General features: G+C 35.2%; 3 protein-coding genes across 11 annotated transcripts; 1 reads left to right on the forward strand and 2 right to left on the reverse strand.

Annotated features, from left to right (window-relative positions):
- Positions 1–594: 594 nt before the first annotated feature.
- LOC102607778 (reticulon-like protein B21) lies at positions 595–6,352 on the reverse strand. Its single transcript, XM_052432876.1, has 9 exons — positions 5,125–6,352; positions 4,956–5,021; positions 4,765–4,867; positions 4,553–4,627; positions 4,319–4,462; positions 4,146–4,216; positions 3,437–3,502; positions 1,176–1,298; positions 595–1,084 (listed from the first exon to the last, which is right to left on the reverse strand). The coding sequence occupies exons 1-9, from the start codon at positions 6,074–6,076 to the stop codon at positions 864–866; spliced, it is 1,821 nt and encodes a 606-aa protein (XP_052288836.1). The 5' UTR covers positions 6,077–6,352; the 3' UTR covers positions 595–863.
- A 2,130-nt stretch (positions 6,353–8,482) lies between these two features.
- Positions 8,483–20,267, reverse strand: LOC102608075 (formin-like protein 13). 9 transcript variants are annotated; one of them, XR_008050946.1, is made up of 19 exons: positions 19,772–20,262; positions 18,515–19,215; positions 18,010–18,231; positions 16,233–17,917; positions 16,010–16,133; positions 15,078–15,149; positions 14,449–14,547; positions 14,210–14,251; positions 12,896–12,976; positions 12,760–12,810; positions 12,582–12,663; positions 12,171–12,265; positions 11,382–11,453; positions 11,192–11,308; positions 10,726–10,794; positions 10,562–10,628; positions 10,077–10,473; positions 9,872–9,945; positions 8,483–8,803 (listed from the first exon to the last, which is right to left on the reverse strand). XR_008050946.1 is itself a non-coding variant. In XM_025101904.2 (17 exons), exons 1-17 carry the CDS (start codon positions 19,842–19,844, stop codon positions 10,301–10,303), a joined length of 3,825 nt encoding a protein of 1,274 aa, XP_024957672.1. In that variant the 5' UTR covers positions 19,845–20,262; the 3' UTR covers positions 9,776–10,300. The 9 variants fall into 9 exon arrangements, 2 of the variants coding, with proteins under 2 accessions (XP_024957672.1, XP_024957673.1); XR_008050944.1 differs by having other exon boundaries at positions 8,483–8,820; XR_008050945.1 differs by having other exon boundaries at positions 8,483–8,907.
- A 2,549-nt stretch (positions 20,268–22,816) lies between these two features.
- On the forward strand, positions 22,817–27,397 carry LOC102608557 (omega-6 fatty acid desaturase, chloroplastic). Its single transcript, XM_006488145.4, has 10 exons — positions 22,817–23,020; positions 23,125–23,179; positions 23,755–23,993; positions 24,504–24,647; positions 24,757–24,908; positions 25,407–25,529; positions 25,615–25,792; positions 25,862–25,980; positions 26,723–26,837; positions 27,029–27,397. Exons 1-10 carry the CDS (start codon positions 22,982–22,984, stop codon positions 27,188–27,190), a joined length of 1,326 nt encoding a protein of 441 aa, XP_006488208.1. The 5' UTR covers positions 22,817–22,981; the 3' UTR covers positions 27,191–27,397.
- Positions 27,398–27,833: the final 436 nt, after the last annotated feature.

A 27,833-nucleotide genomic window follows, 5' to 3' on the forward strand; every position in this document is an offset into this window, starting at 1 on the left:
GAGCTGATCCAAGATAGCAAAACCCTAAGATTATTTGATTTTGTTCAGCTTGGCTAAAAATCAAATCAAACAATGCCCCACTCGTAGCCCCAAGGGATAGGTGATAAACACAAGGTTTCAATATTTCACTTGTTCAATTAAAATGACTACGTCACAGTCCTTTCCCTAGAGCGCTCACAGTTTTTTTTCTAAGAAGATCTTCAGAACGCCATGTCGTGTCTAGTCCCTGACACGCCTCTGAACGCTGAACTATCTGCTGGCCTTGCAAGATTATCGGACATTTTTTTTTTGGGTGTCAGTCAATAAGAGTATTTATTTATAATTTATAAAGAGAAATTGGGTGGAGGTCGGTCGGGTGTTGGATTAAATTTTGATCCACGATGGAGAGACACAATCCGCGATAGTGACAAGAGCACACGTATATTTTTAGTTATTCATTGGCATAAATCCATCAGTGTTAATGACAAGCAGAAAAATGACATGATTTGTGGGCCTAACATCAATCCAATTTTTTTTTTTTTTTAAAAAAAAGACATTTCATAATCCAAATTAAACCTCCAGACGGAATAAGTTTGATGAATAAACACTACCAAGGAAATTGGAATAAGTTTCCTCAAAGTACCTTCTTCGTGTTTGTTAGTTGACATTTTATAATAATTAATAATGTCTTTAACAAACTATATTTACAATGAAGAAACACATATATCTATATGAAAGGTAAAAAATATAAAAATATATCTATATAAAATAAAAGATTGAGAATGAAAACTTGCACATCATCATATCATATGATATCACGCCACATCATCCAAACTAACGGGTTGATTTGATTGTTGGCTGAGCTGCTGTACCCGAAAGTGCTTTTACGATAACTTCTTTGCTTTATTTGGTTGCCCTAAGGTGCGCCTTAGCCTGTTGGGCAAAAGCACTTCTCCATTGGGCCTAAGTGCTTCTTTTTGCACCCTACTTGGTGGCTCATGCCATGTTTCTTCACTTCCGTTTGCATCATCATCCTCCACCTCCACCCAATCATCTCTGATCATAGACTGTTGATAATATCGGAGGGCAACAAATAGCATGAATGCTGCGTGATTGGTGCGTCATTAGTGCATGGTAGGAAAAAAAAAAGCCTCAAATATTTGCAAACTAACATGAAATGACTAAAGGGTCCTCACCTGCCCATATGCGAGCGATCATTGAGGACAAGTTCCAAACGAGGGTAAAAATGCCAACGGCCACGGCTTTCTTATGAGAGCAAGAATCCCATGCGTCGCGAAAGCGTCGAATCCAAAATTTACCTTCATGTAGGTTTTTCGAAATATTAGATTAACTGCTACACCTCATGAAATTTTGAATATTTATTATCTACGTACTTGTTTCCAGGGCTCGAAAGGAAACATAAAATCTTTCTCGGGCTGGGCTCCCTATGGCCATATTTGATAATGGGCCACAAAAGGCCCATGATTCTAATGCAACCACATTTGATGAGCCCACATTAATTGATTGTGATCATGTAAAATGTGGGCACTAAACAAATAAGGACAAATGTGGGGCATACTACGTCGTTGTTGTTGTTATTATTATTATTATTTTTTGATGAGACCATACATGCTACGGATATTGATTTAAGGATTAAATTAAATAAGAGAAAAGTTCGGTGGGGCTAGGGTCCTATACAATAATGTTAGCATCCACGATTGATGCGATGCATTTGTTTGAATTATACAAGGCTTTGGTTTAAAGGGTTTTTCTCAGTTATATTTATTGTAACCCATAACAACCTATAACTAGAATTTTCAGTATAAAAATGAGTAACAAAATAGTGGAGTTAGGTGGATAGTGGGTTGAATTCTATCTTAATTGTAATTTAGGGAGATCTTTATTTAAATATTTAATCATCCAAACATGTAAATTTAATCAACTAAGTTCATGTTTGGTATGATTTATCTAATGACCATAAGTGTTTATTTAATCTCATAAGCTCTTATCATAATTTTTATTGTTATTTGATTATTTTTTTAGCATAGCATTTAGAGCTTAAATAAACTATTTTGCCTTTACTAGCAAAAATTCAAATTTTGGATTTTTTGAGAATAAAGGTTGAATTTTTTTTAAATATTAAAATATCCAAAATATTATATGCTTATTTGACAATCTTATTTTATTCTTTTTATACCATAACTTAAAAAAAACTTATTATAGTGATTTTATAAAATTTTAATAAAAGCTCTTATTGACAACCAAGCAACTAAAATTTTTTAGGTAAAAATTCTACTGACAAAAACTCTATTTGAAAAGATGTAACAAACGGAGCCTAAGTTAATATTTTAAAAGCTAGCTTAAGGCTTTTGGAAAGCTAATATAAAATACTTTTTTTCCCAAAGAAAATGACGATGATGAGGAAGTTTCAACAGAAACTTTGCCAAAAAGCATGGTTAGCTAGCTAGTTTTATATGAAGTGACAGTGATGGAACGGTCTTAAATCATTCTCAATATGATTTAGTTGTTATTACTTATTAGCTACAATTTGATTTTTTTTTTTTTTTATAATTTTTTAAGATACATATAAGCCCTTTTCTACAATTTGATCAATGTAAGACTAATTAAATCCCACGCTCCATACCTAAGAAAATTAAAAAAAAAAAAGAAAAAAAAAGTAAAAGAGAATATGAGCCGCGCCTCTAATTGATGCCAAAGGAATGAAGGTAGTTATAGCCTAGGCTAGGGAGACTAGAATTCAATTTAAGAGGCAATGATGAAATTTATGGGACACACTTAACACATTTTTCTTCTACTCATTTAATTAGTCCTAAATCAGCATCATTTTTTTTTCATTTTAATAGAAGGGACCCATCAAACCAATTATCAAAGAGCCGTTACGGGATCACATCGGATCCGGCACCCGACCATAGTTTTGATGGGGGAGGGTCCGCATGCATCTGGTGAATGCTAGTGTAAGGAGAATACATTGATTAATTGGTACTCTCTCTGTTTTAACGGTTTACAGATGGTATCAGAACGGCAAAATTTCATTAAAACCCTTAGAGTTTGTAAGAATACGAAACAAGTGCGGAAATAGCAAAACTATAACAAAAACTCTTTGCTGTTAGCGTTTACAATTTTTTTTTTTTTATGTACCACCTGAATAGTTGAAAACCAAACACATACTTTATTCATACGTTTTATATCATTTTTTATTGAGTGAACGAATTAATACCTATTTTGGTTTTTAGTTATCATTTTTTTTTTTTTGACATCTAATCTAAAATTATGTAACTGTTATGTAAATAAAATTTTCACTTTTTTGATACGTTTCCATTTGTATGACATTGTAATAAACTTTAAGGGGGTGTCGGTGAATTTTGTTCCTGAAAACGTAATACCAAGGACACAAAAGGAAGTACTATAACTGTGATGAATGATTCAAAGCACTTACCGTATGCTGCCAACTGCGTGGAGTATGAAGAGCAGACTTTTGGAACAATGAAAACTCCAAAAAAGCCTGAGACATCGAGCACAACCAAGCACAATCAGGCGGTTAAAAGATACACTTTCATAGAATTTCAAAGTTCTGCAAATTCTGTTCTCTTTTGGGTCAGTGAAAGCTAAATTTGTATGTAGCAAAAATGATCCATCAAGTAATTTCATCAAGACACGATGACCAAATTTGCCCACCACTCTCTCTCTCTCTCTCTCTCTCTCTCTGTATATATATGATCACTTCTTAAAAGTGAGCATACAGACTTAAATATAAAATATATATATATATATATATATAGGTTTCAATACATTAGAGATTGTATTTTTTTATCTGGTAATAACATTCTTATGTTCTCACTGGATAATTATTTTATATATGACGTGCAATTAATTTAGATAAATTAATTAATTTCATAATATTTTATAAACAATATTGACCTTGCACCACAAAACGTTGTTGCTCCCGAAAGTATTAACGATGTTTCCGATTATTGTATGTAAAGAGTCGGAGAATAAATAAAAAAATGAAATCAATGAATATTATGATGATACCGACTGTAAATTTGTATGCTGTAGATGAAAGTTAAAAGAAACAATAAATAAATAAATAAGTAAATAAAAGTTTTGATTTTTTTTTTTATTAAATGAAAGCTTTTGTAACTTACCCACTTTGATCATTTTCCAGATGGTTATGGAACTGCCACATCTAGCCAAAACAAACAGAAGCACTGCCAACAGCCATGTTTCGCTTTCATAATTCATCAACTTTTTATGTGGCAAGTAAACAAAAATAAAAGAAGCAAAAAAAAGGCAAAAACAAAAAACGGGAGTTGTTACCTTCATTGTAGTAGCAGGATCACCAGAAAAAAGTGCTTTAAGCTTCAAAAGGAACTCATTTAGGTAAGGAAGAATCAGTTTTAATAACCAAATTGCTTCTCCTTCTCCAAGAACATAACTCGAATCATCTATATCTATGACTCCCCTGGAAAACATTTTATTCAAAAGGAAAATTAAATAAACATTGATTAGAATTCGACAAATTAAAAAAATTCTTACTTTATTTTACTTTTACCTGCAAATAATGGCTCTGTACAGAAAGATGACAGCAAGATAAATCAAACCCAGATAAGAAATCACAGAAATAAAGCTGCACAAACATTGCAAACCGAAAATGGTTATTTATGACCTCTGTTTCTAAACAGAGGATAATGAGTTGCAGATTTTTTTTTTTTTAACAAAAAAAGAGGTTAAAAATTGGGACTAGTTATATTAAAATTTTGTTACCTGATATTGAGATCTGTGGCGTAAGAGGATGAGATTATAATAAATGTTCCAATCCCAAAAACAAACGCTGATTTTGATACATCTCTCCACATTACTAAATCCACTGAATAATCAACAAACGAAGAGGGACTGAGTTAAAAAAAATAAGGACTCATCTAATGGTTAATATGCCCAAAAAGAGAAAATCTCACCTAAATTCTGCAACTTGGATTTAGTTTGGGTTTCTGGGAAACTCTGATACGCATCTGAATCTGAACCTGAAAACCAACCAAACCGGAAATTAAAAAAAAAAAAAAAAAGTTTAGAATAAATCATTGAACAATAAAATCCCAACACATTGAAATTCAAATAATTGCTTACTTGTAGTTGGTTTTGCAAAGTTTGAGCAAATTGTAGCTCTCTTTACAACTGGGGGAGGTTGCTCATTCACAGTTGAATTGAAAGGGCTTGTTTTGTCATTAAATTGATTAAATTTCTTCACTTCATTAACAACAATCTTTTCATGCTTTTGTTCTTGCTGCACCACATTGATTTCCTTTTTCTCTACTTCAACTTCTTCATCACCATCAATATCATCCACTTTCACCTCCTCCTCATCATTATCATCGCCATCGTCGTCATTATTGGCAGTGGCCAAAACTTGTGGTGGTGATTCGATGACACCACCACCCGCAGTTGTTGCATCACTTGAAATCACTTTCTCCTGGCACTCAACATTGGCTTCAAATTCTTTGCAATTCTCTTCTGGGGTTGCCTCATTTTCTTCATTAGACTTGTCAAAATCTTTACTTGACTCAGATTTTACCTTCCTCAATTGAACCATAGAACATTTATCCACAGGCTTAATAGAATCACTGGACCCTTTCACTAAATCAGATCTTGTTCTTCTTGTCTGAATTGGGCTTCTTTCACTTCCCTTCTTGTTCAAAATTGAACCTTTTTTAATTCCTCCATCAACAGACACAGTCAACTCCTTAGTATGCCCATCGAGATTCTTTTTTCCTTTAGCATTATGAATAATTGGACCATCACAGCTTTCAGATTTCCAAGTCTTTCTTTTACCACTAGCAGCCACCAAATTGCCAACACCTTGGCCTCTCTTGATAATTCTCTTATCACCATTTTCTTCGAGACTCGTATTGTTGTTGTTGGTGGTGGTGGTGGTGGTGGTGCTGCTTTCTTCATGATCATCTCCATTGAAGACTTTGATACCACCTTTAACTTCGTCACTCTTCATTCTGCTCTCCCACACTGATCCCGCTGCCACAACACTCCTCTTAGCTGCAGCCCCTCTCTTGCTACTCACATCCATTTTTTTTTTTAATATCCAAACAGATTAAATTATGTCAATATCTAATGATGAAGAATGAGTAGTGTTATGATGATTGGATGAGTCATAAGGGAGGCTTAAGGTTCAAGAAATGGAGGTTGGTGAGAGAAGAAACACAACGTTGGGATCTCTTTCTGTTTACAAAGCAATGGAGAGAGAGAGAGAGAGAAACAAAGAAGATTGTGTTGTAAGTTGTGAGAGAAATGGTTTCTTTTTTCTTTTTTGCCGTTGGATTTACTTTATCTGTTGAGAAGTAGAGTGCATACATATAGTTTCATACAAATATAAATATGAGATGGCCTGTGGCGGTGGTGACTGGTGGGGTTAAATGATTAGTGGTCTGTTTAAGGGTGATGTTTGGGATTTATTCTCTTTTACTTTTTACTTTGTACTTTTACTTTTACTTTCCAAGATAGCAAAAAGTCAATAGTCTCACATGCAAATCGGGGCACTAGAATTATTATTGCTGCATGGGAGATCTCAGATTCTCTTTTCTTTTTCGCTAATCTTTGTGAATCTGAAGCTAAACTCAACTGGTCCAAGTAAAACAATCTGAACCCCACTGCCTTATCCTCGTATCCATATTATATAAATGAATATCTAATCGCTCACATTGACGTAGGAGTTAAAAAAAGAAAAGGGCATCTTCCGAGTTAAAAGTTATATAGGCTTTAATTGTTTTTTCATGAATTAATCACGTGACTAACAAAAACTTCATTGCAGAAGAGGGCAAATTATATCCCAAAATTTGGCACAAAATCAAATATTCAATATATATGGAATATTTATTTTGTCTTTTGATTAATAACAATACATAATTGTACTGTAAGCAAGGAAGTAAAAGACCCAATAAAATACTAGACAAGCAAACAAAAATTTTTTAAAAAAAATTGATGGGTGCGGTCGGTGAAGATTGTCTTTTTAAGGCATTGCAACGTGAGGGCCATTTTATACTTGTTTTTGGAAGATGCGGTGTCATCTCATTCAGCTCCAAAATAGTGAGGGGGCAGCCATTAAATCCAAGCCTCAAGGTACAGTCATAGGCATAATCTTTACCATTATGAAAATGCATTCATGATGCTTCATCATGGTGAATGATTCTGCCGGCATTATGAATTAATACAATTAAAAAGGATCAAATCAAAGCATGCATTTGGAAGACAGAATATGGTAAAGAGTGTTGTTCGACAAACAAACATACTATACAATTCAGTGATTTTAGCTTTCAAAAAAGTTATTTATTTATTTATTTTCCCCCCTAAAGTTTTCATTGGACTACGTGTAAATTACATACAAACTGATTCTTAAATATTAACCTCGATGATTTTTGATCCTTTCAGAATTTCAAATTCTTGCTCCACCTAAATACCTGATCAAGTTCATCTCTCTGATAATGAATAATCTTATCCTTGTTGCAACGTTCTTTTTATTTCTTCTAGTGTTTTTTTTTTAAAAAGTTGCAAAGGAACAAAAACTAATACATGATCTGTCGATTCATGACGCAAAATGGGGAATGTTTGGCACAATTAAGCCTCAGGCTGACCGATGGAATCCAAATTGTACAGATACAGCGTTGATTGTTTCTGGGGCAAACTTTTCTTTTTATTACTTTCTCTTCTCAATTCTGCATGTGAGGCCAAATCACATGTGTCATGTAGCGACACATTGGAGTTTCTAAACTTTTACTCCCACCGACACAATTTTTCACACAAAGTTTCGTAATTAGGGATATTGGTAATGATACTATCGTGAGGCTATTGAATTTCTCTTTCAATTTTAACTTTCACATTTATTCACTTCGAGAACAAAGATTTGGACCCAATTATAGTATGAACTTTGCGCTAATTATTTTACAAGTTTGTGATTAATAGTCATGAAAAACATTATATATATGGATGATCTTTGATTTTATTTATGCGTTCATATTTTATAACAAACAAAATTCTTTTGGTTCAATTCTCTTTATATGTTGGTGGGAATAACATTTCTCTTAAATTTAAAAAATAAAATTCTCCGTCTTTCTTTATAGCAGATTAATGTGTTAAAGTTTATATGATTGCATCAAAATAAGTCTTCGTGAGCTTTAATTGTAAATATCAAATAAATTTTTTTTGTAATATTAAAATAATCTTTTGGAAAATTAAGACAAGCCTTGAACATCAGGTGGCTTTTTTCCTGAAATTATATTATTATATATATTTATTGGAGACGAACATGTAAAATATTAGTCAATATTTTTTTTTAACTAAAAAAGAAAGAATATGAACAAAAATCAAAATTAAACTGAATAGTGCTTGTAACGTTTGGCTAATTGTGTGGGACCAAATTTAAAAATGAACAAATCTATTTTTTGCTTGAAGATCACTGAGATCTACGTTGGAAAAAAAATATTAAAAATAACAAAACATTGCTTATCAAAAAATAATAATAATAATAATAATCAAAACAGTGAGTTTTTCTACCGGAATTTCCAAAATATGGGTAAGACTAAACAATCCTTGGGATTTGGTTCGAAAATTGGGATCACAAAACAGAATCATATTAACCAGCTGTAGATATAAAATCTGAGAAGACCGACCTATACTGCTATACATTTTGTTCCGTTTAAGGCACGTGACTTGCACAACTCCCACGACGTCTTTGGAACAGCCAACTTCCCTCCCAGTCTCAAAGGGAAAGACGAGCGGCCAGTCCCAGTCACTTATTTTTCTACACGAGAAATTAATCTGCTCACCGCAGGATTTCACAAATTAAATTTCAAATATTCCAAAATCTATTCCAGACGATGATAATCAGTAGTTTCTTTCCTCACCCTTAAAAAAAAAATCGAATTATAAATAGATAAAGCTCAAAAACTTGTAAATTCACATGTCAAGTCTTAACTTAGTTATGCGAAACTCAGTTGAAGTTGTTACAATTCACACCATTATTTCACATATAACCACGATCGGCAGACCTTATGACACCTATTTGCACTGTATAATCATATATGAATTTACTAAAATCCCGGTAAACCACTAATTGTAGGTACTGTTATGCTATGAGGGTGTATTTTAGAGTCTCAGTGGAGCAGTTGGTAATAACAGTAGATTACAATAATATTTTGATACCAAAAGAACCACCTCAAGCATATTGTGTTAACAATATTCAATTATTGTCTCACAAGCTCTTCAAAAAATGACATTTAACAATGGTCACTGGTCTTTGTAAAGTATATTATAGTCTTCTTCTTCACTTACTTTTATGACTAGAAACCTCATCACATATCAACACAACCAACAAACACATTGTTTAACTTGCGAGTAGATGAAAACTGGTAGACAATACTTATCACGCTGGTCAACTGCCCTACTATTAAAGCTTCAATCATATAGATTCTAAAATGGATCAAGTGCCAAAAGGGCATGGAATGGTTGCGATCCAAATTTGTAGACAACAATCTTTATACACACATATTACCATCGTCCAAATTATATAAAATGCTCAGAGTCCACTTGCAAAACTGGACCAATATGAAAACTAAACGTATGACAATTAACATGTTATTAGGCTGATATTAAATATTGTGAATCTAGGGTTCATGTTAAAAGTTTTGTTGCATAATGATATTAGTAAAAGAAGAAGCAATTCGCTATCACCAATAATCTTAAATCATATGAGGGGCAATCAAAACAAAGTCAATCATGAGAGATGTGGGAATCAATTCAAAGTGAGGAGCAAAAATTGGAGGGGAAAAGGGGTTATCATCCCCCAAAACCTTTCATTAAGATTACTTACAAGTACTAGTTTCGCGGTCAGATAATTTACAAGTTGCATACCAAAGAACAGGGATTGCACTGACGACTCCATATCTGTTCCAATAAGAATGGTAGCTCATGATAAATAATAATATAGACCGAAGAAACCGAGATGCAGTATCAAAATCAATTGACAAGAGCTAGTCCAATAAACGGAAAATGGGAAATAGGCCCGAGAGACTCACCTTACAGAAGGACAAGTTCAACCTAAGCGTCTGCGGCAAATCATGAGAATCCTATATGTACATGTCAAATTTAACCAACCAGCTAAATGCACATTCTTTGCAAACACCAAAGAGATCTTTCCATCACACCAATTGGATTTCTCACGAATTGGATTTCTCTGCCATGCTCGATTATACATTATTTCCTTTGTTTGAGAGTTAGAAAGTTTGTGTTGAAGACTAAATCATTTGACATTGCCACTCTGGATTGGAGTATGTAATAAGCGTTCAGACTCATTAGGTGCCATCTTTGACTTCTCACTTTCTGCCATTTTCTTCATTTCCTGCTCAAGCTGTTTGCAGTTTTCGTTGTGTGCTTTGTTAAACATCCTCACAAAGTTAAGCAGAGTTGAAATCACTGCAGCAGTTGTTTACAAGAGTAATAAAATAACCATCAACTAGTTCAGGAACCGAGCATGGCCACAAAGTGATCATCAACAACATACCTTGCTCAAAGGGACACCGAGCTGGATCTTCTCCAAAATAGAGAATCAATGCATCCACATTTCTACCCTATAAACAATGAGGTCCGGTTAAAGAACAGCCTCACGCAACGTATATTATAGAAACAGAAATATCATCCCTCACAGAGAAAGAATTTGTGCCATACCACCGCAGAATATAGTGAAGCCAACGTCCTCACTTCAGCCTCGGCAAAACGAAGGAACTCTCTTAAAATCTGACCAACAAAAACCAAGATATTCTGTGAAGGTCCCCAGAAACAAGAAGAAAAAAAAGTGATATAAGAATAAACAAACAGCTAAGAACTAGTTTATCGTTGTTCATAAAAACTCAAGCTTTAGAGCATCAGTTTTTATGATTAAATTGAAGTTGACGCAAATGTTTAATTCCACTCTCTTCTTCTCTCTAATAGTTGGTCACTTTGAGTAGAATACAGCAACCTTTGCCTTATGAAAAAAATCTCAAAGCCATGGATCTTAATACATGAGCAGTAATTCTCCTAAAAAGTAGTAAAGCATTCTGTGGAAAAAAAACACACACACACACACGTGTGGGAAGATGTAAGTGAAACTGCCTAATGCAAGGGAGGGAAAAAAATGTTAAGTTCAAAATACCTTACTAAAATTTTCAGATATAGCTCCATCATTTTCGGACATGGACAGTTCCTGGACAACTTTCTCCAATCCTTTGCTTAACGCTTGCATTTCCTCTGCCAAAAATTTCAATTGTATCTGATACAAATCACAAGTCAGAGAAAACACCAGAAATTGTCCAAAGAATTCCCACTGACCACGATAGTTTTACCTTTGATGCAGGTTCCAAACTGGTAAGGTCTTCTGAGAAATCTAAAAGTTCTGGTAATTTATCAGCAAGAACCTATGAAATAGAATTAAGGACAAGTGCACAAGAGTAATATTAGTAAGCATGCCCAAAGAGTAACAACTACACCTATATGTAATATAAACAAAACAATTTCTGTCAAATAACTACACATGAAAGGAAATAACCTTGTACTTTCAGAGCTTAAACATTATTACTGGGCCCACACCAATCAGCTTAAACATTTGGGTGTAGTAGTCTCCTAATGTGATATTAGCGCCACTTTGACCAAGAATGGCTTTCAATTTCCCCATATTCTTGTAAAACTATCAATTATATCAAGAAAATATACTGCAAGCATTTGTCTTACAACCCATAAACAGATTATTCAGAAGTCAGTCATCTGTCTTACAGCCCATAACCAAACCACTGTCTGATTTTCTTTCACTTTATTGAAATGACATATACATAAGTTATAATTCAAGTAACTTGTGCATCTTAACATTCACATGTTTGAACTTTAGGTGCCACAGCACTAACATATTATGCTTGGAGGATCTCCTAGCTAGGGTACATTGATTTCCCATCAATGTGTATGCATTCACCACAAAGCAACTCATTGAATTTAGTAACCACCTAAAAATAGATTTGTATCTTCAGATAATGTTCATGCACACATCAGTGAATGTCACATTCTATTTATAGGAAAATGAACTTGAATGCGCCTAGATATAAAAATTCATAGAATCACTGAAGGATCAGCCTTTTTTGTACCTTACAAAGATAATGCATGAGAGTCATCTTGTTGTTTCGAGCACGTGTATCAGTGAGTTTAAGAAGGCTATCCAACCGAAATCCAATTGCTGCACCTGAAGGCAAAGAGAGGCGAAAAAAATAAAAAAGGAAATTTGCACTTACCATGCACAATGTAGGCGATAGCCAATGCAGCATATGATTTAGATTTGCTTAGGTAAGGATACCATACGGTTAGCCCTAAATGAAAACCAAAAGACTTGTTTCTCGTTATTGATCAATCATGAAACTTCATGGTTATAGTGAGAGCATCTTACAACAAATAGCATTGCCTGATTACTGTGATGACAGCAGATATTAATAACTTGTTCTTACTTTTTATATGATTAAGAGTATTTTGCCAACAGACCAGCAATCAAACAGTTAACTCACCCCTAGCAGTTCCCTGATTTAAAGCATTTCCTAATGAAAGAATTGTTTGCATGATTCTCCTCAATTTGGCAGAGTTCCTAACCTGATATGAACACCGGTAGTGAGCTCAATGTGATGTCTGCCTTTAGAATTTTGGTCAGTTTTACAGATTAAATGGGAGTAAAAGAATAAATCTTGCCTGTTCTGCCGCAGAGTTCACGACATTCAAGCTACTTCTGAGATCAGAAACCTAGATATCAAATCAAGAAGGCCAGATTAATAACTAACACAAACCCAGGATGCTTAAAAGACAGGAAGATGAGCACTTTATTTACCTGGGTATGAAACTGTATCTTAAATGAGAAAACTCTGAGCTTGGACTCTACTCGTGGAACTTTCATCAATTCCAAGAAAAACTGCAAAGATCCAGAAAGCAGATTAAATTCTAGGGTCATCTTTATCAATAACACTGATACTAAATTTTTTCTCCACATGCAGAAGTTATATAAGTCAACTGAGTAAGCGTTTATATAGGATGTCATTAAACATTAGAGCATAAACCAGTGCAACAGAATGAAATTCATTAATCTAAAAAAGGGGGGGGGGGGCGGGGGGGAGGTTGTTGGAGAAGGAATACAGACCTCCATTGAAGAATAGCCTAACAGGATAACTCAAACTAAGTTTGGGCAGTTTAGACAGCAGATAGCATTCTGCCGATGCCTTTGGAGCTGATATGGATTGACCAATGATTATTAGTTTTTTCAGAAGAATGATTATATTAACTTTATAATATCTAAGCGTACAAGCTAAGCCAATTAAGCAGATGAAGAATGGTTTTCAAAGGCAGCGTGTGAAGAACACCACACAAGATTGCAACCCCCCCCCCCCCCCCAAAAAAAAAAAAAACTAAAAAATTAAATAAAAGAAAATAAAAAGCAACACCAGAAACAGTGTCAATCTTCCATAACTCTAAACAGAACCATTTCAACTTTGTGTATTAAATGTTCAGCAACTTTCTATTGCTCCATGTCAACAGAACCAAATTATATAAAATGAAATACAATGGAGAATAATACATAAAATATGTTAATCCACAGTAAGCGGTGTACCATAGGACTACAAATATCATTTAACATGTAAAAAATGGTATGGTACTTCAATTGCAGTTTTATGGATCTAACAGTTCCTTGCTATTGTAATTTTGGTGGAGTTTATGAACAAGCAAGTTCGAAAATTAAAGACGCTGAAAATGGCGTATGCTTATCTACAAAGAAAAGCAATCTTCATCCCGTCTGAAAAGAAATCAGCTAACTCAGCAGCATTATGCAATGCAAAGGTAACATTAAACAGAATATTTCTAGCTAATAAGAAAGGAAAAATAGACATTTAATTGGCATCAAGAACGTCCACAATCCACATGTTACAACAAGAAGTTAGTATTATGGAATAATTTTAAATAGAACCTATTAGTGTTGATCATCCACTTTCTAGCCGTTTGAGAACCCTATCCAACTTTCATCTAATGGCATGCAGATTAGAGATACTCAATAAAGGAGGGAAAATTGAAAAAAAAAAGGAAAAAGAAGAGGAAAAGGAAGAAACAATTAGAAAGATAAGAACTAACATAGTAGAAATAAAATCCTACTGACCTGTTCACATTTTCCCAACTTTTCCTTGTCTCCAGTGTAGCCCTAAAACAAAGAAAAGCATGAACGTAATAGTAAGTCAAAAATCAAAAGAGACAGCCAACAATTACAATTCTTAAGGTACATAGACTTTTTAATACATATCAAAAGGCTATGGTTGAGATAATCACAGAAATTTATTGGATTTAATATTAAAATGAGTGAGCACTTAAAATTACTCTTAATCCCATGATTAACTTTACCTTAAGTAGATCCATCTCCTCCTTTGTTGGACAAAACTTTATAAGGTTTTCAACCTGATCAGCATCAATTGCCGAATCCTCCAGGGCAAGCACAGATCTCTGTCAGTGTTCACAAGATAGAAAATGATAGTGAATCCGAAAATTACATGGTTTACGCTTTATGCCTCCTAAATTAGTGAATCTATCAGATCCTTGAAAGAATAATTCTAAAAAATGAAAGATTATTCCAGTTTTGTCCGATAAATTCATTGCTAGAACATACGAAAAAATAGATAGAGTTCATCATTGACAGATTTTAAATGAGCGGTTCAAATAATGATTGAGGCATTTCCAGACACCGATGGCCTTCTTACCCTCAAAGCACTATACCTATGATTTGAGATGATTCAGCTTTCTATTTGCTTATTAGTCGGTATTCCAATTCCTCTAAGCCAAAGTGATTGGTCTGGGAGAAATTTATTAGTACATATCCCATCCAAGTTGACCTGTATCCGCCCCAAGTAAAATAGGGATTTTTCTTTTTTGGGTCGGATAAAGAAGTCATTTAAGTTTGTCGTATATAAACACATTAATCATATTTTTAAAGGAACATATGGTCATAAGTAATAAACAAATTCAGTTGCTTTTACCATTAACTCAGGCAATGGAACTTTGACCTTTGAAAGCATGATTTCACAATTATATGCCCGCCTGTGGTCAATCTGCAAAAAGTGACGACATTAAAAGAAAAGAAAAAGAAAAATTGATAGACAACACCGCTAGAAATGCCATATAACAGAAGCCAATAATGTACAGTCTCAATTCTTCTCCTAATATCTAATGTCTGAGAACTTTGCACTTTCATTACATGATGAACAATGCAAACCTCAGTACATACTCCAGGTTCCAAACTTCTAACACAGTATTTGAAGTTGACAATGAAGGGTCCATTCCCAAGATGCTCCATCCATTACCAAGGTTCACAATTTAATATCAGCAAGACCTTGCCATTACAATAGCATTAAAATGACAAAAACATGCCCTTTCTTATGTTTTCCAGAATAAGCTATTTTGCTATCTATTATATTAGTCTTGGATAACATATTGACAAGCAGTAATTACAAAAATAAGTAACGATAAATCTAGTTAATCAAATAATGATCATCTCACTTCATAACTACAAATTTGACAGCCCGGTAACAGATTATAGAAGGATTGGATTGCTTAGTAGTACACCAGATGATGATATCTAGTAATCAAGTCAGTAACAGACCATTCTAACATGGAAAACTAACATGCATGCTAAACAATACGAAATTTCAGATTAGTAGGGATATTATTGTTAATAACGAAATCATTATAATTTTTTTTTTTTTGGGTGTTGAAACCTATAAGAGGAACTAGAAAAAGGACTTCGAGAGAGATAACTCTCTATTATGTTTCTAGATGATTGATTCATGATGAATATTGACATTAGGTTCCTGGTCAAACCTGAGTATGGATATACCTAATTTCTTGTAACAAAAAGGTACAAAAATAAAATCTGCACTATTTAATAGTTAGGCATTGAAAATAGTATTACCAGTTGCACTTTATCTGATTGAGGACCACGTGGAACACGCTGATTTGGTTTTCCACCTTTTTCTGAATTTGGAATTGTTGCTGAGAAAAGATTCTCAAGTTCTGACATGTCAATCTCTGGAGCCCTATATTGAGGTGTCAAAAATAAAAAGTTCATAAGGTTGAAGAAAAAGAAAATTAATTTATATAAAACAAAAATGCTCTTTTCGCTAAGTAGAACACACTTCGAAGCTTCACCGGATTTTTGTGCCTCAGCCCATAAGCTTCCTTGCACAGCTCTTGTTAACTTCAACCAGTGCAGAGGCTTCAATTTTTTGGTTTGATGACTCCTTGAACTAATAGTACGAGACAATCGTCCCTTTCCACTAGAGGGAGAAATTGATGGTGGTGCAGGAACTGGAGAAGCAACTCCGGTCTTTGAAACTACTTTAGCAATAGGTGGAGGGGGAGGGACTGGAGAAGAATTCGAGGACAAAGAGGGTGGAGGTGGAGCCAGTGGGATGGTTGGAGATGAAACAGTGGAACTAGCAGATGATCCAGAATAGAGAGGAGGAGGTGGAGGTGGAGGAGGTCCAGCTCTAATTGCTGATTGCTCTTTCAAAGGTGGCTTTGGAGGAGGTGGAGGAGTTGGAGGTGAGGAAGTCGTGGACAAAGTGACTGTAGAAGCTGGAGGGGAAGGAGTAGAAAATGAAGCATCTGTATTTCTATTAAAGACTGGAGTCTTCAAAGGTGGTGTTGGGGGAGGAGGTGGAGGTGGAGGAAAAGTTGATTTAGCAGTTGCAGGGGCTGGAAGGGGAGCAGTGGACAATGAAGTACTAGAATTAGTACCTGGAGATGAGGTCTCTGGAGCAGGTAAAGGTGTGGCTGATGATGGCTTATCCCTGTCCTGCATATGGGATTTACTTTCTTTGGTATGTGGAAAATGTGCTGGACATGAAGATGAAAAATGATGAGGGGGCAGCTGTGGAGGTGGTGGAGGGGAAGGAACTTTTGAAGCCCTAGTAGTGATAGAAGGTCGTGGTGGAGGTGTTGTTGGTGAAAATGAATCACTTTTGAGTCCAGCAGCTTCATGCTTACATGACGAAGCTAGATTTGGATCTGGGATAGCTGGAGATGCAGGTATTTGATGAGTGACCTCAGCACTTACAGATAAAGCATGATCATGTAACAGAGGTTTATGGCAAGGAGCTAGGGATGCATCATGATGGCCCGATACTGACAGAGATGAAACTTGCACAGAATTGCAACTAAGTGAAGTAGTCTGAGAAGACTTGGATGTCTTTTGAAAAATATCATCAGATTGATTACAAACTTGAAGGGCATTCCGGGGGTCTTGGGGCTCTTCATTAGCCTTACTCTCATCAGTATCTGGAGACATCTTTGGCAAGCGCACAGATTGTGTCTTTACAGCCGAGGGCAATGAGCTCTTAGTGCTATCCTCGTCTACAACGTGAGTCTTTTTATGCTGATGACCTCTAGGGCTTAACTCCTGTAGTAGAGAGCTAATTATCATGCTTGGTGGGGAACCACTGTCTGACGTCTCTTGGATAAGATTTGATGCATTGATGATCATATTTCGATAATCTTTAGGACTTGTCTTGGGGCTATTATCCAGTTCAGATTGACTCTTTTTATCCTGATGGTCTCTAGGACTTAACTCCTGTAGTAAAGAGCAAATTCCCGCACTTGGTGGAGACTCTGTGTCTGACATCTCTTGGATAAGATTTGTTGCATTTATGTGTTGGAGCACATTTAATGCAAAATCCGATCCATGATCTAGCCAATCCACGTGGCTAAAAATCTCATGAACTTTAGCAAATGCTTCCACTGGAAGGCCTCCCTTCTCCTCAAAGCAAGAAACATCTGCAGCAACTACGGCAGCAGCAGCATCCATCTCTGAGAAAAGAATCTTCATCCAAAAATACACTAGTGTAAAATTTGTTTAAAAAAAAAACAGAACAAAAATGCTTATGCTTAAACAAATGAGGCTAAGACATATACCTCAGCTCTGAATTCCTTTGGAAATAGTTCTTTAGCATTCCATAATATGTCAACTTCATCAAGGTTAAGCATCAAAATATTTGATCGGATAAAAGCAGTGTTAAACACAACCCGAAACATCATCTCCTCTCGCTCTAGGTCATCATTTAAGCTAATACACTCGAGCACAACATCGCCTTGAATACAGCAATTGATGTCAATTTTAACTAGTTCACATTCTGCCTGCAGCATAACAACAAGTATTCCCAGCCAATAATATATTTCAGTTTTTTTTTTTTTAATCAAATTTTAGGTGCAATAGGGGCACATACGCCCCCAAAGAAACTGCAATGAAGCTATTAGTAATAGAATGGGAAATAATATAAAATAACTCCTAATGAAAAAAAAAGAATAGTATGGCAGAAAATCATAAAACTAAAACAGTAATTCGTAGGCTAATTGAGTATGAATAATGTTTGAACGAAAGAAAAATTAAGTACATGAACAGAAAGGATTGTACATTTACCTGCTTATAAGTCCGGACAGCTTTACTTCTTTTCGACGTGGAGTACAAGACTTTGGCACTTCGATCATTAGCAACAAAAGGATCCTGCCCGTATATCCGAAATATTGGACGGCAGCCCCCCTGTCCGTCAAAATTAGGAATAGATCTGAGAATGACGCAATCCAAGGTGAGAGCTCTATCCAAAGGAGGCCATTCTGAGACCACGTTCCTCCTCGAGACATACTGCAGATACCTCAATTGGGAAGGAACTGGGTTTAGTGGTGAGAGCAGCTGCAAAAGCTCACGAGGAGCCTGTCGATAAATCATGTCCAAGGTCTTGTACTCTCCACTGTACTGCTTCCTATAAATCAAGAGAGCAGCCAGCATAAAAGCCAAAACTGGCCACCCACCCCGCTCACAATGCATCATCAGTACATTGTGCTGACCAAGAGAGAGCCAACTTTCAGTAGATCTTAGAAAATGGTGGATCACCTCCATTGTGAGCAACGGGCAACCCTCGTACTGCCGAGGGTAGTCCATTATAGTTATGTCAAACTCAGACAAGACATTAGCCATCAGGCTTTTTGTCTCTTCCTCACGGAAATTGAACACCAAGAACTGAGAATCCGGAGAATGTTCCCGTAGTTGACCAATTATCCCTCCTATGTACTTTTTATAGTCTTCTTCTTCCCAAGCATCAGTCGTGAAGCAGCAATTGAAAACTATATGCACTCAAAATAAGCAAGCATTAGTCACCACTGCACTTAAAACATTTTTGAAACTGTTTATTAGAAGATTTCCTCCTCTTCTTCAAATTCACCTAGTACCTCACATGGACATTAACCAAATTTAAGCTGGCTAATAATAGTTATAAACCCTCGTAACTTATAAACAGTTTCCTAATATACTTAACAGAATGCTTTTTACATGTCCTATTGGTTGCGCAAAACAAAGAAACTGTTTCATTAGAAAATAAATTAAATAAACCGAAGCCTCCATTAACCAAAATTTGAAATTCGTAATTAATTACATTCAGTAGCCCCGAATTATTAGAACAAGAAAGATTCATTTATTTTCCTAAATCATTAAGGCTGCATTCGGCAGCGCCAACTATAAGCTGATATCTTCAATAAATACTCAAATCCTGCCCAAGAAACTCTAATTTTCATTTCGCCAAACACGACTTACAAGAAGTACACAAACTGCCTCGTAAATTTGATTAAAAAAAACAGATAAAATCAATAAGATAATACACATATCGAGTGAAACGAAACGAACCGTAAACTCGCTCAGAGATCTCGAGCAGTCCATCAGGCGGCTTCCGAAAAAACAGTCTACGAAGCAACGCCATTTCCAAGCTTTTCCGAACTTCGCCTCCTTCAACCACCAAAATCAACACATTTTTATTCTTCAACGAATCAACAATCTCTTTGGTGCCAGAAGCGCTTCTCCTATGTGAACATTTTAAATAACAGCTTTTAGCTTCCGGTGAAAGAAAATAAATGATAAGAACAAATTAGCTAAAAGGCAAAAAAAAAGAGAAAAAAAAGAGAAAAAAAAAACTAAAGCTTCTGCTGTTTGCTGGATGATATTAATTAATAATGACCTGTTCGGTGAGTGGAAACAGGATTATTATTATTATTATTATTTATAAAGAGCTTGCAACAGAAACAGATATTGGTGAAGTTGACAGATTACTGGGAATCAATCAATTCAAAGAGAGATTTGTTATTGTTTGTTATATGCACTTATTATTGTGTTTATATTACGCGCCTGAAAAAGGATCTGTAGCTCGAAGAATTGGATCGGCTACCGATTAGGCGTGGCGCCTTTCCTGACGTGGGGACCGTTAGTGGAGGACACGTAATCTCGGTAGGCTTCTTACAAGTGTCGCTGATAAAGTTTTGAGAGCACAATAATTAACAAATCAACCTCCTTCGCATAGACGACGTATCGTAGTTGTCCATAACGTGTCATTTATCAAAACGTACGGAGCAAGCGGTAAGCGGAAGAAATTGTACCGTAGAATCAACGAAGCCTAATTGCTTTGGTTGATCACTTAAGCAGCTAAGCGTATGGTAAAATAATGTTACGTTAACTGTGTTAATCAAAATGTATCCTTCAAAATTAAAATCCACACGGGGCCTGTAGTGCAGATGATGTAAATGATTAAAGTTACAAGTATGTAGATTTTAATTGAAAACATGAACCTTATAATATATGTCATCAAAAGATTATGTATTATTTTTTTTTTCCACTTACTAATTAAAGGTTGCTTTTGACACAATATATTGTTTTGCATTAGCTGTATTATACGTTAGAGTGCGTTGAGCTATGTATGAATGTTTTTTATGATTGTCGATGTGTTTCCTAAAACGGATTCAAGAAATTAAACCCATAAGAAAAAGGTCGCGTTGCAGCTTCTCGTGATTTTAAGGCAGAATACCTATAAAAAAAATACTAAAAAAATATGTTAGGAAAATATAAAATAAAATAAAAAAAACTACACTTAAAGAGTATAATGTGGGAGCTGAGGGACTTTCCGTAATAAAGGGCTACTGTGCTTTTATTATTATAGTTCTCCCTATACTGTTATACTTAAATAATGAAATGTCACTGTACCTACCTCGATCTCGCATACTTGGTTTGATTTCATAGCCTAAAATTAGAAAATTTGTTGTTCACTCTTGGAGTTTCTTTTAAACTGAACTTCTATATATCAATATATTTATGATTTATCACATATTATGGATAATGAATGAACGGCTTGGAGAGGGAAAAAAAAAAAAGAAGAAGAAGAAAAGAAAAAAAAAAAAAAAAGCTACTGCGGCAAGCATTAAGCAAGCCAGAGGGGGGACGTCGGGTTTGCATAATGCAGCTGCTGCTGCTGCGGCCCAAATGTTTTGCCGGGGGCAGAAAACACCCAGAAGGTTATCTTTTTATTATTTACATTAAATTCCCCCTAAATTTTCAAAACACGCACCTCTATGGTCAAAAATTGAATGTCAAAAAAGGTGGCGGGCAGAACGGCAAATTGGCATTTGTCACTTCACACCGTCCATGTTATTATTATTTATGTGCAAAAAGTTAAAATCATGATTACAGTTTAAAAAAACCTCATCCTATATGCACCATCGATTTAGTGAAGTACAAATTTTATGACGGTTAATCACGAAAAAAGCGAAGAATGTTCTCCCAGAGTTTGCTCCTCACACAAAAATCATGCAGGCCCCACCGTTATATTACTGTTCTGCATCATTTTTGTGTGAAAAATAAGTTACAGCTGACTCTAACTTAATATTTATCTTGTCTTAATACTTACCTCGTACGTTATAGAATATAGTATAATAAGTTATTTTAAGAATTGTGAATAATTATTTATTGAACACGTCACTTGATTTGAGATAATATTAATCTAACAAATTAAATTAAGAAAAGAAAAATAATGTTGCAAATTCTTTTGATAAAGAGTTTTTATAAGTTACATTTATTATAATTTACATAGATTATTCAGTAAAAAAAATAAATAATGAAATAATGAAGCCAAATGGGCAATGAGTGAATTTTACTTAACTCTAAGTACATTATATATAATTCAAGAAGACCCATTCATTAAAAGATAAGTTTGGTAGAGTGGAAATTCTATCACATGACTCATGCTATGAATTTTTCACACATCACGTCAAATTCATTTCCACATGTATATAGACATAATAAAAAAAATTAAATAATAGAAAAAAAAAGATCAAGTGAACGTAAAGTAGAAAAGAATGACTAAACCGAAAACGACGGCCAAAAATATGATCATAGATTACATGTGATGCACACACCATTTGAATGTTTGAAAATGGACAGGCCGACCAAAGAAGCAAAGGTTTAATTAGAATTGAGTAACGAATGTGTGTATTCTTACAAGAAGCTATTTAAGAAGAAGTATTATTTATAATAGGCATGAAATTACTTGTAGTACCACACCAATATCGATATCACATGTTCAATAACAAAGCAACATTAAATTGTTAGAGTAGCACACAAAATTGTGAAGTGGAAACCAACATTGGGTATAATCTTTTTTAATTACGGATATTTTTACTTTTTAAAATTTAAATGTCCAGATCTTCGGCGGAAGAGTGGTTAAAAAATAAATTCTGGAATCTGGATAAAGCGCATTAGTGTGTGTGTGCGCCCCAGAGTTTGCTCAAATTAAGTGCAACATATGAAATTTTAGTAAACAGTGAGGACTAGCATGAAAATTGCATCTGAACAAATGGCTTCAGTTGCCCACGTAATGCCATCCGCAACTAGCTGCTGTACAGTCCGCAAACAAGTGAGTTTATAAAGCCCCAGCTGTTGTTGGCCTCGTCACTGTCCCGCTTTAGAAATTCTATCCATCCACTTTTTTCACATTCACTCAATCCCAATATATATCCAAGTGGGAAGGGGGCTCTTGTGAATTGGAATTTCTGCATTTCTCTTGCTCAAAACATAATGGCTTGCAGACTTGCAGATTCTATGTTCCTTTTCATGGTGGGCAAATCCCATCACTTTTTCCTTTTTCTTTTTTCTTTTTTGGCTAATTGCTGTGAGGTTTAATCGTTTTTTTTTTAATTTTTCCGGTTGGCTGTTGTCAGGGCCCCCATCAAAGGCCAACTGGGAGTCAGAAAATTGGATGCTTTAGTTCACCTGGTATTTAAAGCTTCTCCCTTTTCCTCTCCTATGTTAGTTTCTTGCAAAATTGTTTTTTTTTTTCAAGTTTTTATTGATTTGGTTTATGAATTTGGAGTTATTAATTAGTGTGTTTAGCTTATGATAGCTGAATTTTTAGTGATTGCCAATTGGAGTTTGGTTGATAATGGTATATATCATTGGACATCAACTCATTAAGGCTTTGAATCAAAATTTTTATTGGATTGGATTCCGATAACTTAGTGAAAATTGTAAGACTGATTAATTAATATGATAGGATGACTCAGCAAAAAATCTAGATTTGCCATGCTGTGAAGCTGCTACCTAGCTTTTTGTCTTTCCGCTACATACAAGAATAAGCTTTTCTAGCTAAATTGTAATGTTTAAATTGAAATTTTATGTGTATACATAATCTTTGTTGCAGTTTGCATAATTTTTGGAATGAAGGATTGACTGTGTGTCAAATTATCCTATACTGAAATGGAATGAGACAACCACCATGTGGATTGTCCCTGTGTGTGATATTTGTGACTCCCTGTGATTTGCACCTTATAATGCCTTTTCTGAGTTGACAGGCCTTTGTCAGCTGAAGTGGGAGAGTCTTCTTGTGAAGGGAGTTAAGCACAAAAGATGTTCAATTCCCTCTCGAGGGACTAGATTTATACAGGCTGTGGCCGTTCCAGTTGCACCACCTTCAGAAGACAGTGCGGATTGTAGAAAGCAGATAGCAGAAAGTTATGGGTTTAGGCAAATCGGAGAGCCACTGCCTGAAAATGTGACAATGAAGGATGTCATTGATTCTCTCCCAAAAAAGGTGCTTTTTCTTTTTGCGTCTTCTTGCACCCTCAATGCTTATGTTGTTCTCCTGGAAACTACTTCTCTTATATAATCTATTGTGAATTTGTACCTGCAATCAAGGGAATTTCTGGCCGAACATTGGTTCATTCAACTTTAGAATATTTTCTAATTATCCATTATTCTGTTATTGGAGATGTATACTGCAATTAAATTTTGTGGTAAATTAGCAAGAGCTGTAGGGGCACTGGTAATATTTTACTCTTTCATACTTTAATTTGTTCTATAAAAAAATTGTGGTGATAGTTTGTAAAATACCAGGATGTACCTTAAGTGGAAAAGAAGCTTTCTTTTAATATTGTGCTGATGTCAGCTTTGGAAGTCGAAGCAGAGAAAATTAAAAGAACTATGTTCTCCCTTAACAGTAACAAGGCCCCGGGCCCCGATGGGTATTCTGCCCACTTCTTCAAAACCACTATCTTCTTAAATGTTAACAGCATTTTTTCCCCTTTCAACTTTGTGTTATAAGGTATTTGAGATTGATGATGTGAAAGCATGGAAGTCTGTTTTATTATCCGTCAGTTCATATGCGTTGGGGCTTCTCATGATCTCAAAGGCCCCATGGTATTTGCTTCCTTTGGCTTGGGCATGGACAGGGACTGCGGTCACAGGGGTTAGTTACCTTGATTTCTTTTGCTCTGTTGAGTTAAGATGTTATTTTAACATGTGCTGAGTGTACATAGTTGCCAACTTCTATTTTGTTTTTGTCTCCCATTTTTTAGTTCTTTGTTATAGGCCATGATTGTGCCCACAAATCATTTTCGAAGAACAAGTTACTGGAAGACATCGTGGGAACCCTGGCCTTTCTGCCACTGATATACCCATATGAACCCTGGCGGTTTAAGCACGACAAGCATCATGCCAAAACAAACATGTGTGTATAATTTCCTTATTAATTTATTTGTTTCTGTCTAACTGGAATCTCAAGAATGTGTTTTCTTTAGTGTCATCTTACCTTATAATATGGAGAAATGTGATGCCAGCATATCTCTCCAACTCTCTACAGCAGACTTGATTGCTTGTCCACCTGAGTAATAACTTAAATTAATAGAATTAAAGATGAAAATTCTAACCTACTAATTGGTTTAAAACTATTTCTACACGAAATTCTGTTGTCAGCATTCCTACAGGTGATACATATGTGCGTTTTATTCACATTAGATATCCATGTTTAAAAGATACCTGATGTTGCTGTACCAGGATCTTGTCTTTTGTTGGTCTCGAATATGTGATATATCCTTGGTTTTGTCTCTACAAGTGAATTCAAAAGTGTTGTTTTCTTGATAGTCAGGCTGGCTTCCAGCTTGATCTAAATTTTTCCACTTCCTTTCTTTCATCGTGAAATTTCCTTTAATAATCTTATACTGTATAGGCTGAACGGAGATACAGCTTGGCATCCTGTTTGGAAAGAGGAGTTTGACACATCTCCCTTCTTGCGCAAAGCAATAATATATGGATATGGCCCTTTTCGACCTTGGATGTCAATAGCTCACTGGTATGTAACCAGTAATTGAGAAATTATATAATTTAGTTTACGTCTTTACGTACATGTGTCTCAACATTCTTAACCTTTCTACTAGGTTGATCTGGCACTTTGATTTGAGCAAGTTCAGGCCAAATGAAGTTAAAAGGGTGAAGATAAGTTTGGCATGTGTTTTTGCATTTATGGCAATTGGATGGCCTCTAATTATGTTGAAGACAGGAATTGCGGGATGGATAAAGTACTGGTTGATGCCATGGTTGGGCTATCACTTCTGGGTAACGCTTCCTCCTGGTATCTTATGTTTTTATTTTGAAGTATTATTTGAAATTTTGGTTTATTTTTAGATGAGTACTTTCACTATGGTGCATCATACGGCTCCTCACATTCCTTTCAAATCTCCGAATGAGTGGAATGCAGCCCAAGCCCAGCTTAATGGGACAGTTCATTGTGATTACCCTAAATGGTAATAAATGTGATCTGCTTTAACAACCACTCTTTTCTGTTGTTTCGTGTTGATTTGACACAGTTGATAAACTTTCTAGAAGTTAAAATCAGATAGAAGAATTTAGCATTATTGGCAGGCTTAAATTGCAGATGCCTGGTATTGAATTTTATTTCCAAAAGCAGCTGCGATACCATTCGTGCTAATCAGTCTACAAAATTCTACCTCTGATAGACTAAAAATTAATAAACTGCTAGCTTTTATGAACATTTTAGCCTGCTTCATGTTGTCTTCTGGCTTTACTGAAAGCGCTTATGCTGAAATAAGCACTATAGGGTTACAAAAGTTGTTTTCAACGGTTAATGGGGTCGTTAGTGACTCTAGGGTCATTTTTTTTTAATTTATTCCCAACCCCAGATAAAGGACAAGGAGACGTACTTTCTTGAGAGTTATCTCTACGACAGTATCTACCATAAATTGTCCATAGGTTTAACAAACATGAGTATGAAACAGCCCCTGATTCTTGGTCTTCATGGAGCAGGAAATTTCTGGCTTTTGGCCTGATTGTCAGCCTTGAGGAATTAGACTCAAGCAAATGTCAACACCAATAACTCGAGCTTGACTAATAGGTTCAAATTCGTGTATGGAATTGCTTGAAAACCATTGAAAATTGTCTAATTTCCTTTTTTTCTATTTGCTGACCTATAAATTGATGCTTACAATCAATGCAAATGATTACAGTTTCTAATTTTACATTTTACAGGATCGAGATTCTCTGCCACAACATCAATGTCCACATCCCCCATCATATCTCGCCGAGAATACCAAGCTATAATTTGAAGGCAGCTCATAAATCTATCCAACAGAATTGGGGGAAGGTACAACTGCTTATCATTTTGCAATCTCTCTATCTCCATCTATGACTTCAATGTAATTTATGTTAAGTTTAGGGAAATACTCTCTTCAGTGGATCTTTTACTAGTCAGAAGACTTGATAAAGGTCTTTGAGAAAATTTCAAACTTTCCAAAAGCATACTGATAAACTTAAGCTTCTCTTATATTGTATCAGTATTTGAACGAGGCTTCATGGAATTGGCGTTTGATGAAGACAATAATGACAGTATGCCACATCTATGACAAGGAGCAAAATTATGTGGCGTTTGACCAACTTGCCCCCAAAGATTCTCAACCAATTACATTCCTTAAAAGTGTGATGCCTGATCATGCTTGAATTTTTGCCACTTCCTCAATCCATCTCTTTTCAGTTATTTCTTATCCGTAAGTCTTCACTTTTTTGGTCAAATTAGGTGTATCTGTTCCCGTTACTTAGATGTTGCTTACGTTGTTGAAACTACTCTTTCCTAAGATTTCCAATTGAGTAGGGGAGAAATAGTCGAAATGAAGGGTTCCTGGAAATTCACTGTTGCCAGTTATTAGACTTTGACTCTTGTTCATTAGATTTAGATTTTGCCATCTTCATATTCACTAACTATTTTCATGCTAAATTAGATCTCTGAATTGTAAATAAACACGATGTTTTAGGGACCACGGCAGCTAAAAAACTAAATTAAATAAATAAATAATCTAGGGTTAGGGTTATAATGGTTGGCACAACTGATTAATACAGCCGGCGGCTGACTATGATTTCCTTTCACTGACTATCTTCTCACATAATAAATAAATGTGTTGCCGACAATTTCTCTGTTCTATTCATTGAACAACATGAATAATTATAAGTTAAATCTTAGTTATCTTTAAATAATCATTAAGGGATAAACTTACTGAAATCTGAAATGATGTGGCTTTTCTTTTTCTTTTTTTTGGGATTAGTTTCCACTTCCTGGCTTTTGAAATTTGTCTATTGGAAGTAACAA

The sequence above is a fragment of the Citrus sinensis genome, chromosome 8, assembly GCF_022201045.2.
Source record: "Citrus sinensis cultivar Valencia sweet orange chromosome 8, DVS_A1.0, whole genome shotgun sequence".
In the NCBI taxonomy this organism is placed as follows: Eukaryota; Viridiplantae; Streptophyta; class Magnoliopsida; order Sapindales; family Rutaceae; genus Citrus; species Citrus sinensis.

Excerpts from the sequence above, each read along its gene's own strand:
- LOC102608075 (XM_025101904.2), bottom strand. The coding sequence starts at position 19,844 with ATGGCGTTGCTTCGTAGACTGTTTTTTCGGAAGCCGCCTGATGGACTG. Across the intron at positions 19,216-19,771 it reads GATCTCTGAGCGAGTTTACG|TTTTCAATTGCTGCTTCACG; the intron begins GTTCGTTTCGTT and ends GAGTGCATATAG. Across the intron at positions 11,454-12,170 it reads TCATGCATTATCTTTGTAAG|GTTCTTGCTGATAAATTACC; the intron begins GTACAAAAAAGG and ends TCTATTTCATAG.
- LOC102607778 (XM_052432876.1), bottom strand. The coding sequence starts at position 6,076 with ATGGATGTGAGTAGCAAGAGAGGGGCTGCAGCTAAGAGGAGTGTTGTG. Across the intron at positions 4,868-4,955 it reads ATCCAAGTTGCAGAATTTAG|TGGATTTAGTAATGTGGAGA; the intron begins GTGAGATTTTCT and ends TTGATTATTCAG. Across the intron at positions 4,628-4,764 it reads GCCACAGATCTCAATATCAG|CTTTATTTCTGTGATTTCTT; the intron begins GTAACAAAATTT and ends ATGTTTGTGCAG.
- LOC102608557 (XM_006488145.4), top strand. The coding sequence starts at position 22,982 with ATGGCTTGCAGACTTGCAGATTCTATGTTCCTTTTCATG. Across the intron at positions 23,180-23,754 it reads TGGATGCTTTAGTTCACCTG|GCCTTTGTCAGCTGAAGTGG; the intron begins GTATTTAAAGCT and ends CTGAGTTGACAG. Across the intron at positions 25,793-25,861 it reads GGTTGGGCTATCACTTCTGG|ATGAGTACTTTCACTATGGT; the intron begins GTAACGCTTCCT and ends GTTTATTTTTAG.